Consider the following 12,704-nt stretch of genomic DNA (forward strand, 5'->3'; position numbering starts at 1 on the left):
CAAGTGATTCACGAGCTTGGCTCTGATACCAGCTGTCACGGGATGACTCTTTAAGCCTTCCGCCCGTGCGGCACTTAGACTTGAATACCTCGACGAACAAGCTAAGTAAGCCTTCGAAGCCTCGCTTCCCCGGATCGAATCACAAAGAAAGCTAAGATAACTTGGAGAATGCTAAGATCACTTGGAAGATGGGAGAAATGAAGCTTTGTATTGAAAGTTAAGAGAACTTTACAATTGCTTACAATTCTTGGATGGTTTGGCCAAATGGCCTTACCTCCTATTTATAGGCCTAAGTCACCTCCTCAATGGAGGGTTCTAGAATCCCCTACTTACATCCAAAAATATCTAGCATAGTTCTAGATACAACTTGCCTAATCTAGATTATTCTAGGTGAGGCTTAAATATGTACACTGGTGTGGAATGTTCCGGAATGCCCTAGATTATCTTGAATGCTCCGCCACGTTCTTGATTTCTCCGGGACGTTCCAGAAGCTTCCATGAAGACATGGCTTCATGGGCTTAGATATATGATGTCTTGGGCATTTTCTTTGTTTTTAACATGCGGCCCGTGACATCGGGTTGAATTGGCGAGCCGAAGTAATGGATATAATATACGAAAGCACACAAGGAAGATCATCGACTTTGGAGAGAATATAGTGATAAAAAGTAAAGTGAGAGGAGGAAGTAAAGTGATTGCTTTGTTTCACAACATTATCTTTTTTATTTTGGAAACTTTAACGAAAAACTCTCACTACTCTTTAACGAAAAACCATATTTTTACATTAAAAAGTCAATATTGGTACTATTCACTCTACCATTTATTTTGTCTTTATCGTTAAAACTCAAAGTTTTCAAGTTATTTTAATTAGTTTTTTTTTTTTTTGGCTAGACACAACATTATCTTTTCATAACAAGAATGCTACAGTAGATTTGACATTATTAGTTAATTAAAAAAACAATGCTAAATAGACTCTTTTAAATTGGAATTCTCCATCCTATAAAAAAAAATTAGGATTCTCCATAGACTCTAGTTCACAGCTTAATGTCAATTATCATGCCAAGTTTATAAAAATTTGCAAATAAAATATGAGATGACATATAATTTATAAACAATCTCACTTTTGAAAAAATCTTATTAACTTTCCATAAGGAGATGTTACCTAAAAGTAATAAAGTTTTATATTTAAAATTTCAAAGCGTTGGGAATCCAATTCACTAGTTTCTTCCTAGTTAAGGATTGAGATTGACACTTTTAAGCGGGATGTTTTAGATTAGATTTTTGTTGACGACGAGTTTGATTTTTAATATGTGGCATAGCACTCGTATTAAAAAAAGTAGTTATCTTCACACACTCATTTTTACTTTGTACATTTTTGTTAGTTTTTATCTATTAATATTATTTAATTTATTTGATCCAACAACCGGAAATTAAGAGGAGTGTATAAGAAGTAAAAAGGGGTAAGTGGATTGCACCACATAGAAAAAATATATTGACATTGCATGACATGTGCCCTTTTTGGAAAGCTAAAGCTAAAATTAGACTTGGTAATCGGGTGTCATATTTGTCTTTTTCGTGTCGTTTTCGTGACATACACTATATCTTAATGGATCGTGTTGTGTCAAATTCGTTAAAATGAATTGATAATATGATATGAACCAAACTCAATCGGTTAAAATTAACGAGTAATATCACCCTATCCGTTCCCATTAAGAAAATATATTTGACTTCCATTAATAATCGAATGAAAAACATCATACTAAATTAGTATCTACACAACACATTGACATATTGTTTAATTAAAAAAAGAAAAAGAAAAATGTCAATGAGACTTTTAAAGTGAGACACTTCGTAGATTCTTTGCCATCTCAAGACGTCAATTTATGTGTTAATATTATAAAATATAAGATAGTAGACTCTTCGTAGACTTCCACTTTTGAGATATTCTCCTTAGATTTTGACAAGGAGATGTTACCTAAGAGTGAAAGTAAGAAAATTTTATATTTAAAATTTCAAAGCGTTGGAATCCCACTCACAAATTTCTTCCTAGTTAAGGATTGAGATTGATACTTTTAAGGGGTGATGTTTTAAGTTAGATTTTTGTTAACCTCGAGTTTGATTGTTTATTATGTGGCATATCACTCGTATTAAAAAAAAGTAGGGCTATTTAAACACTTCTTTTTATGTCTCATACACTATTGTTAATTTTTATTCATTGATTTCTTCAATTCATTTAATTCAGCTGCTAAAAATTAAGAAAATATATATTGGCATTGAATGACTAGTACCCTTTTTGAAAAGCTATAGCTAAAGTGGTTGCCCATAACATGCACCTAGACTCATGGGTTTTTTCTTTAAAATGGTGGCCCATAACAGGCACAAAAATGTTTGATCTTTAATTTTATGTTTTTTTCCCTTTCTGAAATGTATATTCTTGTACTGTTGATATGTTTGGACTGATTCTGTCTGAGTAATCTGCTTGATTATGATTTAATTTAGTCCGAGAAAATTACACATATTATTATAGCGTTTACACAAAACGCTACGATGACGATGGACTCGTGCTATTAAAGTTGTTATTGCCATTACCCCAGCAGAAAATAACCCAAAAAACAGAAACAAGGGAAATTAAAAGAAAAACCCAAAACCAAGGAACAAAGTCCAAAGTTTAAATTTAACAACAAATGCATCCTCTATCCCCGACGATGGTAAGGGATGGATGCTTAATTATAGCAGAGTCGCCATGAAAGAAGCTACCTAAAAGTGGAAGTTTCAACCTTCATATAAGTTTTTCAAGCAACCAATTCCCAGTGGAAAATAATAACGATTGGAAAGCCTGATAATTGTTCCCACTGGAATTGTCAAGAAACTGAAGAGAACAACAATAAAATCATTATCAGCTTCTATGTAAATAACTTTGTTCATCACATTGTTCAGCAACAGCAAGGACTTCAAACTTGTTAGCCATGGATTGTAGCAGAGAAATTTTTTGGCTTTGACTTCGTCTTTTGTTCAAATCGCAGTACGTGTATTTGTTGCAAAATGAACGGTTCCGATTAGGGCTCATGGTGTAAGTTGTTGTGCAGATAATAACAGAAATAGCAAGGAAACTCATCTATTATCACAAAAGAACAAGTTTTTCAAAAACACAATGTAAAAATAATATCATCCATATAAGAACCAGGTCAGTGAGCAATTGTCACAAATATATTATCTCAAACCGGCAAACCCTATTTTTATTTGAAAAATCTTGCGAATAGTTTGGAGAGAGAGTTAAGTGTTAAAAAGTAAAGGGATGTGGTTTCTCTGCCCTCTCAGTTCCCATACACTCTCATTCATTTCTATTTGTGAGGTTACGGTTAAGCTACGTTAATATTTTATATCACTATTATCTTTTGTCTTATTATCTCTATAAATAAAATTATTATAAAATATTGACGTGGCTTAACCGTGATCACATAAAATAGGAGGAGATGAGAGTGTATAGAAACTGAGAGGGTAGAGAAGTCGGATCCAAAGTAAAGTGATCGCTTTGTTTCACGACATTTTCTTTCCACTATTCAGTTTGACATTATTGTTTAATTAAAAAAATGTAAAGTTAGGGAGGCGTCACCATTTTTGCTTTCCACAAGAATAGATGTTACTTGAAAGCTAAGAATTTTTTTTATTATGACGGAAATATGGTTTAGTACACCAAGTGTTATAGTTAAAAAAATTTATTTAAGACTCCAACCACTTGTTATGATATTTTGTGTACTACATCGTGTTTTCAATACAATAAACAAAATCTCTCCCAAAGCGGAAGTAACAATTTTATATCTAAATTTAAAAGATTTTGAATCCAACTCACTAATTTCTTCCTAGTTAAGGAATGAGATTGATACCTTTAGGCGTGATGTTTTAGGTGACAAAGCACTCACGTTAATAAAAAGGATATATTACACAAAACTACCTCAATTATGAGTCGAATCACAATCACATACCTCATGTTTTAAACATCGCAATGTTATACCTCAACTTTTGAATTCGTTGCAATGTTATATCTCCGTTCAGTTTTCTGTCAATTTAACTGTTAAATGATGACGTGGCAGGAGCATGGCCCACTCCTTTGTAAAATTGAATAAAAAATTAATTAATTAACAATAAATTATTAATTTTTATTAATTTTTTATTTAACAATTAAACTTAATTTAAAAAAAAATCTCTTAATTTAAAAGTTTGTATGATTTTATTTATTTTTGGGGTTGATTTTGATGAAATGAAATCTGGGTGTGCAGGTTTTGTCGTTGGTGAAATCTCTCCAACAGAACGAAGCAAAGATGAGAATAGGTGTACAAGCAGAACGCCATGGCAGGCTGCGACGGGATGGATTCAGCTGTGTGCCCAAAACCACGCGTCCCTTCGTCCTCCCCTCACCGAGCCTCTCTCTCATTTATCATTTTCCCTCTCTTCGAATCCCATCACCAACTGGGGCTTTCGCTGCACCTTCTCATTTCCGCCTCCGTCCGTCCGTCCGTTCTCCATCAACAACCGTTTGATTTCTTCCAACCATCATTCGAATCGATCCACTGCCGTTTCAAAGAAAATCGGACCGATTTATGCCAAAGAAGACATGTATATGCTCGCCGACGTCGTAGCCAGATCATCTCGTTGCAGCCTCCACAAGAACTAAGGAAGGAGTCAGAACAGCGGATCTTTCCTGTCGAACAGGTTGAGTATGCACCGATCTGATATGACGAACTCGCTGGTCCGAATCAGTGGACTCGAAGGTGGCTGATGGAGATCAACCGCACTTTCCCCGCCGGCCCCATCTCATCTTTGCTTCTTTTGTTAGAGAGATCTCACCAACAACAAAGCCGCACACCCAGATTTGATTTCACCAAAATCAACCCAAAAATAAAAGAGAATTCATCAATTCTTCTGAACTTGTGATCATTGACCAATTTCCCACTCAACTTTAATTTTGATCAATTTCTCCTTCAACTCTCATGATTAATCAATTTCCCCCTCAACTTTAATTAAGCCAATTTTCCCCGTCAACTCTTATAATTAATCAATTTGCACCCTATTGTTAATTTTTTTTTTAATTTTCCATCTTTTTTTTTCTTTCAATCTTTCAAATAACAAAGTACTAAAATTAACATAAACTCACCTGCATAATATAGGGTAAAATGTACAAAAACATAATACAATTAGTATGTGATATGAGTTGATTATAAGAAAAAATTATGAATCGGGTTTAAAGCATGTAGAAGAAGAAATAATAATCCTAAACTCATGGATCAGACATATTTCAATAAAATGAGTTATTCTTAATAAGGAGTCAAAAATTATGAATTGACTAGCCATTTTTGCACTAAAGCTCGATTCTTTACAATTTACTTGAACTTAGCTTTCACTTTTATAAAGAAAATTGTATTCACATACAAAAATGTACACATCAATCATTTTCGTTATCAATTTTGTATAGTAAAAAATCAAATAAAATTACTCCATACTGATTTATTATGACTAATAATATTATCTATGATAAATTGTAAAATTCTAAATTTTAATCTATTTGTAATAGGATAAAGACATAGGAAAATGATTAACATACATCTTATTTAATTTCTTACACACACTTGTTTAATTATGATCAAATTAAAAAATTAACAGTAGGGTGCAAATTGACTAATTATGAGAGTTGAGGGGGAATTGGCCAAATTAAAGTTGATGGGGGAAATTGACTAATTATGAGAGTTGAGGGGGGAAATTGGCCAAAATTAAAGTTGAGGGGGGAAATTGGCCAATATTCACAAGTTTAGGGGGATTGATGAATACCTCAAAATAAAATAATGCAAACTTCCGAATAAAGAGTTTTTATTTTTTATTTTTTTAGAACTTTAATGAAAAGCAACTTGTACTGTTCACTTTAACGAAAAATCATATTTTTACACTAAAAAGTCAATCCTGGTACTATTTATTTTACCCTTCCTTGTACTATTTATTTTACCATTTATTTTGTCTTTATCGTTAAAACTTAAATTTTTCAAGCATTTTTCATTAGTTTTATTTTATTTTATATTATTGTGAACACGGAAAATTCCTGAAACGAAAGAGACAAGAACAACGTGCACAAACAAATATTTGTATTTGATGATTTTGGGTTACAATCTCTCTCTATTTTGATCCTCTGATTCGATCTCCGTAAGGTGTTGATTGGTGGATGTTTCGTTGATCCAAAGGTCGTCGAGGCTTGATCTTGGATGAACAATTCTTCAAGGGCCGTGGACTTGATCTTGAAGGTGGATTTGAGCGGATCTTCAAAGGGGCTTTTGGGCTTGATCTTTGAAGAACAGTGATGAACGGATCTCCAAGGGCTTTTGGGCTTGAACTCGAAGAATAGTGACGAACGGATCTTCGAGAGCTTTTGGGCTTGAACGGATCTTCGAGGGCTTTTGGGCTTGAACGGATCTTCGAGGGCTTTTGGGCTTGATTTCGAAGAACAGTTGGATGTGTGGATTGATTGATGTTGTTGATCCAAAGGGGCCGTTGGGGCTTGATCCTTGAGGATGAACAGTTGATGAACGATGAACGCTTTCTTCAAGGGCCGTCGGGGGCTTGATCTTGAAGGTGGATGATTGTTGATCCAAGGGTCGTCGGGACTTGATCTTGGAAGAACGATGAACGAAGAACGAAGAGGGCTTTCTTGATTCTTCGGGAAATCTGGATGCTTGAGAGCTTCGGAGTTTCAGAGCTTCAGAGCTTCAAGCGTTTTGCCTCTTAGACTTGGTCCTCCCAAATGAATGAAATGGGCTTGTATTTATAGAATTTTCCAAGGCCTAACTTTGAATATAATATTCCAGATGAAATAAATCATCTCTGCCAGGCGTTGACACATGTCATATTTGATGCCTTTTCTGACCCATTTCAATTTTTCATCGAGTCACATGCTACGTGTAAAATTTATGTAATACATGAGCGTTGAAACTTTGATTTATCAGTCAACATTTATTTACTGAAATTTCGATGTCTACAAATGCCCCCACTTCAAGGCGCGTCGTATACATGTGCTTATCACGTGTAAGAGATGTGTTTTGAAGTCCCTTACTGTAGATGTCGATTCAAGGGCCGTTAAGGCTTTGATCTTGAAATGGACTGGAGATTTCTTCAAGGGTCGTTGAGGCTTGATCTTGAATTGGGCTTGAGATTTCTTCAAGGGCCATTGATGCTTGTTCTTGAACTTTTGTTTGAAATTTCTTCAAGGGCCGTCGAGGCTTGGTCTTAAAGGTTGAAATTGGGCCACAGGGAGCTTCATGTGGTAGATGATCTTTGGCTTTGGTAGTGGATGAATCGGCACGTATTTATTTTTGCGTTTTGTTGACTTTCCATAGCTTTGATCTTGAACTGGGTTGGAGGATTTTCTGGATTCCTGCAATTGTTGATTTTCCACAGCTTATTCTTGAACTAGGTTTTGATTCAAGGGTGGTAGACACTTGATCTTGAATCAGACTTGTGATTTCCTCAAGGGCCGTCGAGGCTTGATTCTTAAAGGTTGACTCGAACACATGGCAAGCAGGCACGAGGTAAAGGTGACAACCTGTTTCTTTGTTCAATCTTTCTAATTCACACCTGAGCGGTTTGGTCAACGGTATGATCTTCAAGATTGATGGGCTTTTCTTCCAGTCGGTGACTTGATCTTTAAGGATTCGATTCAAGGGTGGTGAATCGGCACGTGCAGCTCACAACGCCTAGTAAGTCGACCCAAGAATTTGAGGGTCAAAACGAGTTCTTCATCTCAGACTCTTTCTGCCGAGTTGACTGAGCATGCTGCATTCTTCTCTGCTTGTTTCTTCTGTACCTTGTCTCCACATGCTGCAAGGTATCATTTTCACTTGCCTTATCTGTTCTCCAGGCAGATGTGGCAGCTTCTTTGGAAGTATAGCAGCAGTGGGAAACGAGTACTCGAGAGCAGTGCTAGGTAGGCAATCAGGGAAGGGTTCCAAGCAGTCGGTTCCTTACCCGAGTTTGAGTGGAAGTTCCGGCACATTGTTTTCTTTATCCTTGTCTTTGTAGGTAAGAACAAGGACAAAGGAAAGGACAGAGAGAACGCATGATATGAGATACTCTTGCTTTCTACCCTGGTGATATGAGATACTTTTGCTTTGGGGTCATTGGCTTGCAGAGGTACCCCAAGGAATAAGGAACAGTGAATGACTCGAGAGGCTTCGTTGGGAAAGCATTTTTTTGGAGATGAAGAAAGGCTTTGTATGTCTGCCTTGCTATGGAAGGCGAAGGTAGACAATTATAGGAAGTTCTTTGATACCTGTAGAGGTACTATTCTTTCACTCGTGTCGGCAACCCATGCATGATTGATCTATATGGCTTCACGTGCTTTCTTCTTTATCAGAAATCTTCGATAAATTGTCCGTAATTTCCGCCAAGATGAGTGTGCATGTGACAGGTGTTGACGCGGCTGAAAAAGACTGGCGCCTCTTCGATAACTGAGATCGGCGCTTCGACAAATTACCCGTGATTTCCGCAAAGCTGAGTTCGCGTGTGATGGGTGCTAACGTGGTTGAAAAAGACTGGCGCCTCTTCGAGATCTGGGATCGGCGCTTCGACAAATTGCCCGTGATTTCCGCAAAGCCGAGTTTGCGTGTGACGGGTGCCGACACGTCTGGAAAAGCCAGATGCTTCTCCGATTTCTGAGCTTGTCTCTTCGATTTTTGAATGGCCTCTTCGAATTCTGAGCTCGCCTCTTCGATCTCTGAAATCCCGTCGAGTGCTGATTTTTTATAGAGGCATGCAGTTCGTTTCAAAGCACACTTGAATTTTCGCTTGTGAAAAATCCCCTCTTGTACTTCTAAGATCTTGATTTGTCCGATCTCTTCTTCCTTCAACACTTTGAAAATGTATGGACCTTCCGACCGTCGTTTTGATTTGAACCTTGGTGAAGAGGTAGTCCCGTCTTCTCCAGATAACATATGGCGCCCATCATTCATATCCCCTACTGGTCCTCTTACCGTTGGGGATTCGGTGATGAAGAATGATATGACCGCCGCGGTGGTGGCCCGGAACCTTGTCACTCCCAAAGATAGCAGACTGCTTTCCAAGCGGTCTGATGAGTTGGCTGTTAAGGAGTCTCTGGCCCTTAGTGTGCAGTGCGCGGGTTCTGTGTCCAACATGGCCCAACGCCTATTTGCTCGAACCCGTCAAGTTGAATCGTTGGCGGCTGAAGTGATGAGTCTCAAACAGGAGATTAGGGGGCTCAAGCATGAGAATAAACAGCTGCACAAGCTTGCACACAACTATGCCACCAACATGAAAAGGAAAATTGACCAGATGCAGAAATCTGATGGTCAGATTTTACTTGATCATCGGAGGTTTGTGGGTTTGTTCCAGCAGCATTTACCTTCGTCTTCTGGGGCTGTACCGACTGCTGAGGCTTCAAACGGCCGACCTTCGACGCCTTCTCTTCCTGGAGCTCCGCCGAGTTGTGAGGCGGCACCTGATCGTCCTTGAATATCCCCTCTTGTAAATTTGATTTGATTTGATGATTTATTTATTTATTTATTTATTTATTTTTATTATTTCTTTTATTATTTCTTTTATGTATAATGCAAATGTATGTGAAATTCCCAGAAAAATAAATAAAATGAACCTTCTATTTCTCTCTATGCATTTTTTTGGGGTGCTGGATGCACCAAGTTCCATCGTTTTTTTTTTATTTATTATTTTATTTTTTTTTACAACAATTTTTTTTTTCTTTTTGCACATGGTGCCCATGCACCATCAGAAACTTTTGATCTGTCATGGGTTGTACCCCATCTTTGATCCACCATTCCTCTTTTTCACGTGGTGCCAGATGCACCACCACCTTTTTTTTTTTTTTAATTGTATTTCTTTTTGTATAAATTTGGGTGGTGGGTAGAGGAATTTGCAGGGAGCGGATGAAGACGGACGGAGAGTTGGAGTTTGAGGAAGCGCTTCTCGGCCGGCTAGTCGTTTGACAGCGGTCTTTGAAGTTGTTGGCAGCTGCGAGGCAAGAGACGGAGGAGGTCTTTGGGTGTGTATTGACAAACTTTGTTTTTGTCAATCTCATTCAAAGGCAGCGGCCAAGGCGGAGGTGCAGAGGAAGACGCTCCACCACTACTGTTACTGAGCACAACCATTAAGCACAGACATTGCACACCCGTTGCACTGCCACTGAGCACAGCCACAGAGCACAGCCGCTGTACACCCGTTGCACTGCCACCGAGCACAGCCATTGCAGACCCGTTGCATAGCCTGCCTGCCGTCGCGGAGGAAGAATGAGCTTGTTTGCAGTGTTCCGCCGTGACTCGAGAGATGAAGACGAGGGGGTAGCATGGAGGAAGTTGGATGGGCAGCATAGACTTATCACGGAACAAGCTCGAAGGTGACGCGGCTGTTGGGTGGTCTTGATGTTACCGTGGGTGAGCTAAAGACGAAGAAGATGGAGCACGGCAAGCTTGCGAGAAGATTCCAGGAGGTGAGGCTGCTCAAGGCGATGTTGTTCAACATCCGATCGAGAAACTGAAATTTTATAACTTCTCCGCATTATTCCCTATTAGCAAAAGCTGTTGACCAGATTTCCCCCATTTTGTTGGTCCCTTTGGCTTTCAGCTTCTGATCTTCACAGAGAGAGAGAGAGCTTCTGAGTCTTCGGCTTCTGGAGTCCTCCAACTCTCAAGAGAAGAATAAGAGATTTGATGGCGAACAGTAATCTTCCGAGAAGAATTATCAAGGAGACGCAGAGGCTTCTCAGCGAACCAGCTCCTGGAATCAGTGCTTCTCCTGAAGAATATCCAATGGCACCTCCAAAGGTCCGTTTCCTGACAAAAATATATCATCCTAACATTGACAAGCTTGGGAGGATATGCCTCGATATTCTGAAAGACAAATGGAGTCCAGCCCTTCAAATCCATACAGTATTGCTGAGCATTCAAGCACTTCTGAGTACTCCAAATCCTGATGATCCGCTTTCTGAGAACATTTGCAAAGCACTGGAAGACAAATGAAGGAGAAGCTGTTGAGACAGCAAAGGAGTGGAAACGACGGAGAAGCAGAAAACGACACTGAGCCCGGAGATCTTGGCTAACTGAACCTTTGACTTCAAGCTCTGCAATGGGGCCACCTTCATCACAGCTATGGCGACGTAGCTGAGCACCGAACAAACCGTCATGTGGCAGAGCGTCAGAAAGATCGAAAACCGGAAGCCGCAGTTCGTGAGCAGGTACTTGTTTAGAAGCAGGATACCGATGTTGGAGCCGTACCAGGTGGCGACCATCCCGACCATCGTCCATTGGATCGCCGCCGACATCGATTTTTTTGCAGTTGGTGATGTAAGTCAGGTGGTGCTTCTGGTGGTGGATCTGCGAGATCTCGCCGCTGATTGCAGGCGCCATAGTCATAGGGAGGTCGTTGGATGAGGGTGGCTCGTGAGGACGAGAGATTCCATGTCGTCTCGGAATGCGTGTAGGTCGACCTCCTGGTCGCCGTGGTTTTCCAGCCTTATCATTTTTCCCTTTTTCTTTAGCCGGGAAATAAAAAATTAATATTTAAATAAATGATAAATGGAAGGAGGGTTTAGGCGGAGGAAGATGCCGCGGTGGCTCAGCGTTGGGCTTTGGCTTCTAATTCGCGCTTCTCTTGCTCCCAAAGCTTCTGGATTTGCTTCTGCTTTATCTCGGAGTGCTTGAAGAATCGCTTGCTGCTGGTGTTCCGAACTTCCTGGCGCCGATTGTGTCGCGCAAGACGACGACAGTTAAGAACAAGCACAAAAAAGTCACCGTTCTGTGCCGCAGCGCCCTCTGGATCTGACGGGCCCGGCGAGGCCCTAAGAACCGGTCCAGCATTCTGACTCGCCCAAGTTGAACTGGAAGGGAAGCAAGTCGAACCTGGCACTTGACGAATTCGGCGCGATGAGGGTCATCAACACGATCCCATCGACGAAGAAGAAGCAGAATGGGCCTCTTGCGTGGCCTATGGCATCAGCCGGTCTCTGGGCTTCTGGGCCAGTAAATTGGAGAGGGGCCTGGGCTTTGACTTGCAGAGAGATTGGGCTCTGGGAGCCGCTTGTAGTGTTTTGGCTAAAGGGGTTGCTTCTTGTAGCCATTTATATATATATTTTGTAAATACATAAAACATTTATCTCTTTTTTTTTTCTTTTTTTTTTGTACAAAGAAATTGTAATAGCATCAAAACTTTTAATAAAATCTTTATTCCTTATTTTGGTGTGACTGAACTCAAATTTTGAATATTCAAGCTGCCTACGTACCCCTCCAAAGAATAGATCAAGTCGTAACGTAGTTCAAATACATAGATATATATATATATATTTTTTTTTTGGTATTTTATTTTTTTGTGCCATTTGCAGCTTTAACTCATGCAGGCAAGGAGTGTTGGTGTCGTTTGCAGTTTCAACTCGTGCAGACAAGGAGCATGGTATTTGTTGCCTTTCAGGGGTAGTAGCACTTCAAGAATCTGCCGTTGATAGGGCCGATCTTCAAGTCGTCTTCCGCCATGATTAAGTAGGCACCATTGGTGTAGACTTCTTGTACTACGTATGGTCCATCCCATTTTGACGTGAACTTGCTTTTTGTCTTGTGAGTTGTGATGATAGGCCTACGCAATGAAAGGACGAGATCTCCCATTTGAAAAGATCGAGGGAGAACTTTCTTGTTGAAAGCTTTAGAAAGTCG

At 39.4% G+C, this 12,704-nt stretch overlaps 1 protein-coding gene across 1 annotated transcript; it reads left to right on the forward strand.

Annotated features, from left to right (window-relative positions):
- Positions 1-10,628: 10,628 nt before the first annotated feature.
- LOC126614923 (ubiquitin-conjugating enzyme E2 36-like) lies at positions 10,629-11,061 on the forward strand. Its single transcript, XM_050282625.1, has one exon. It carries the CDS (start codon positions 10,713-10,715, stop codon positions 11,019-11,021), a length of 309 nt encoding a protein of 102 aa, XP_050138582.1. The 5' UTR covers positions 10,629-10,712; the 3' UTR covers positions 11,022-11,061.
- Positions 11,062-12,704: the final 1,643 nt, after the last annotated feature.

The sequence above is a fragment of the Malus sylvestris genome, chromosome 3 (assembly GCF_916048215.2).
Source record: "Malus sylvestris chromosome 3, drMalSylv7.2, whole genome shotgun sequence".
In the NCBI taxonomy this organism is placed as follows: Eukaryota; Viridiplantae; Streptophyta; class Magnoliopsida; order Rosales; family Rosaceae; genus Malus; species Malus sylvestris.

Coding starts and splice junctions, on each gene's coding strand:
- LOC126614923 (XM_050282625.1), top strand. CDS start 10,713: ATGGCGAACAGTAATCTTCCGAGAAGAATTATCAAGGAGACGCAGAGG.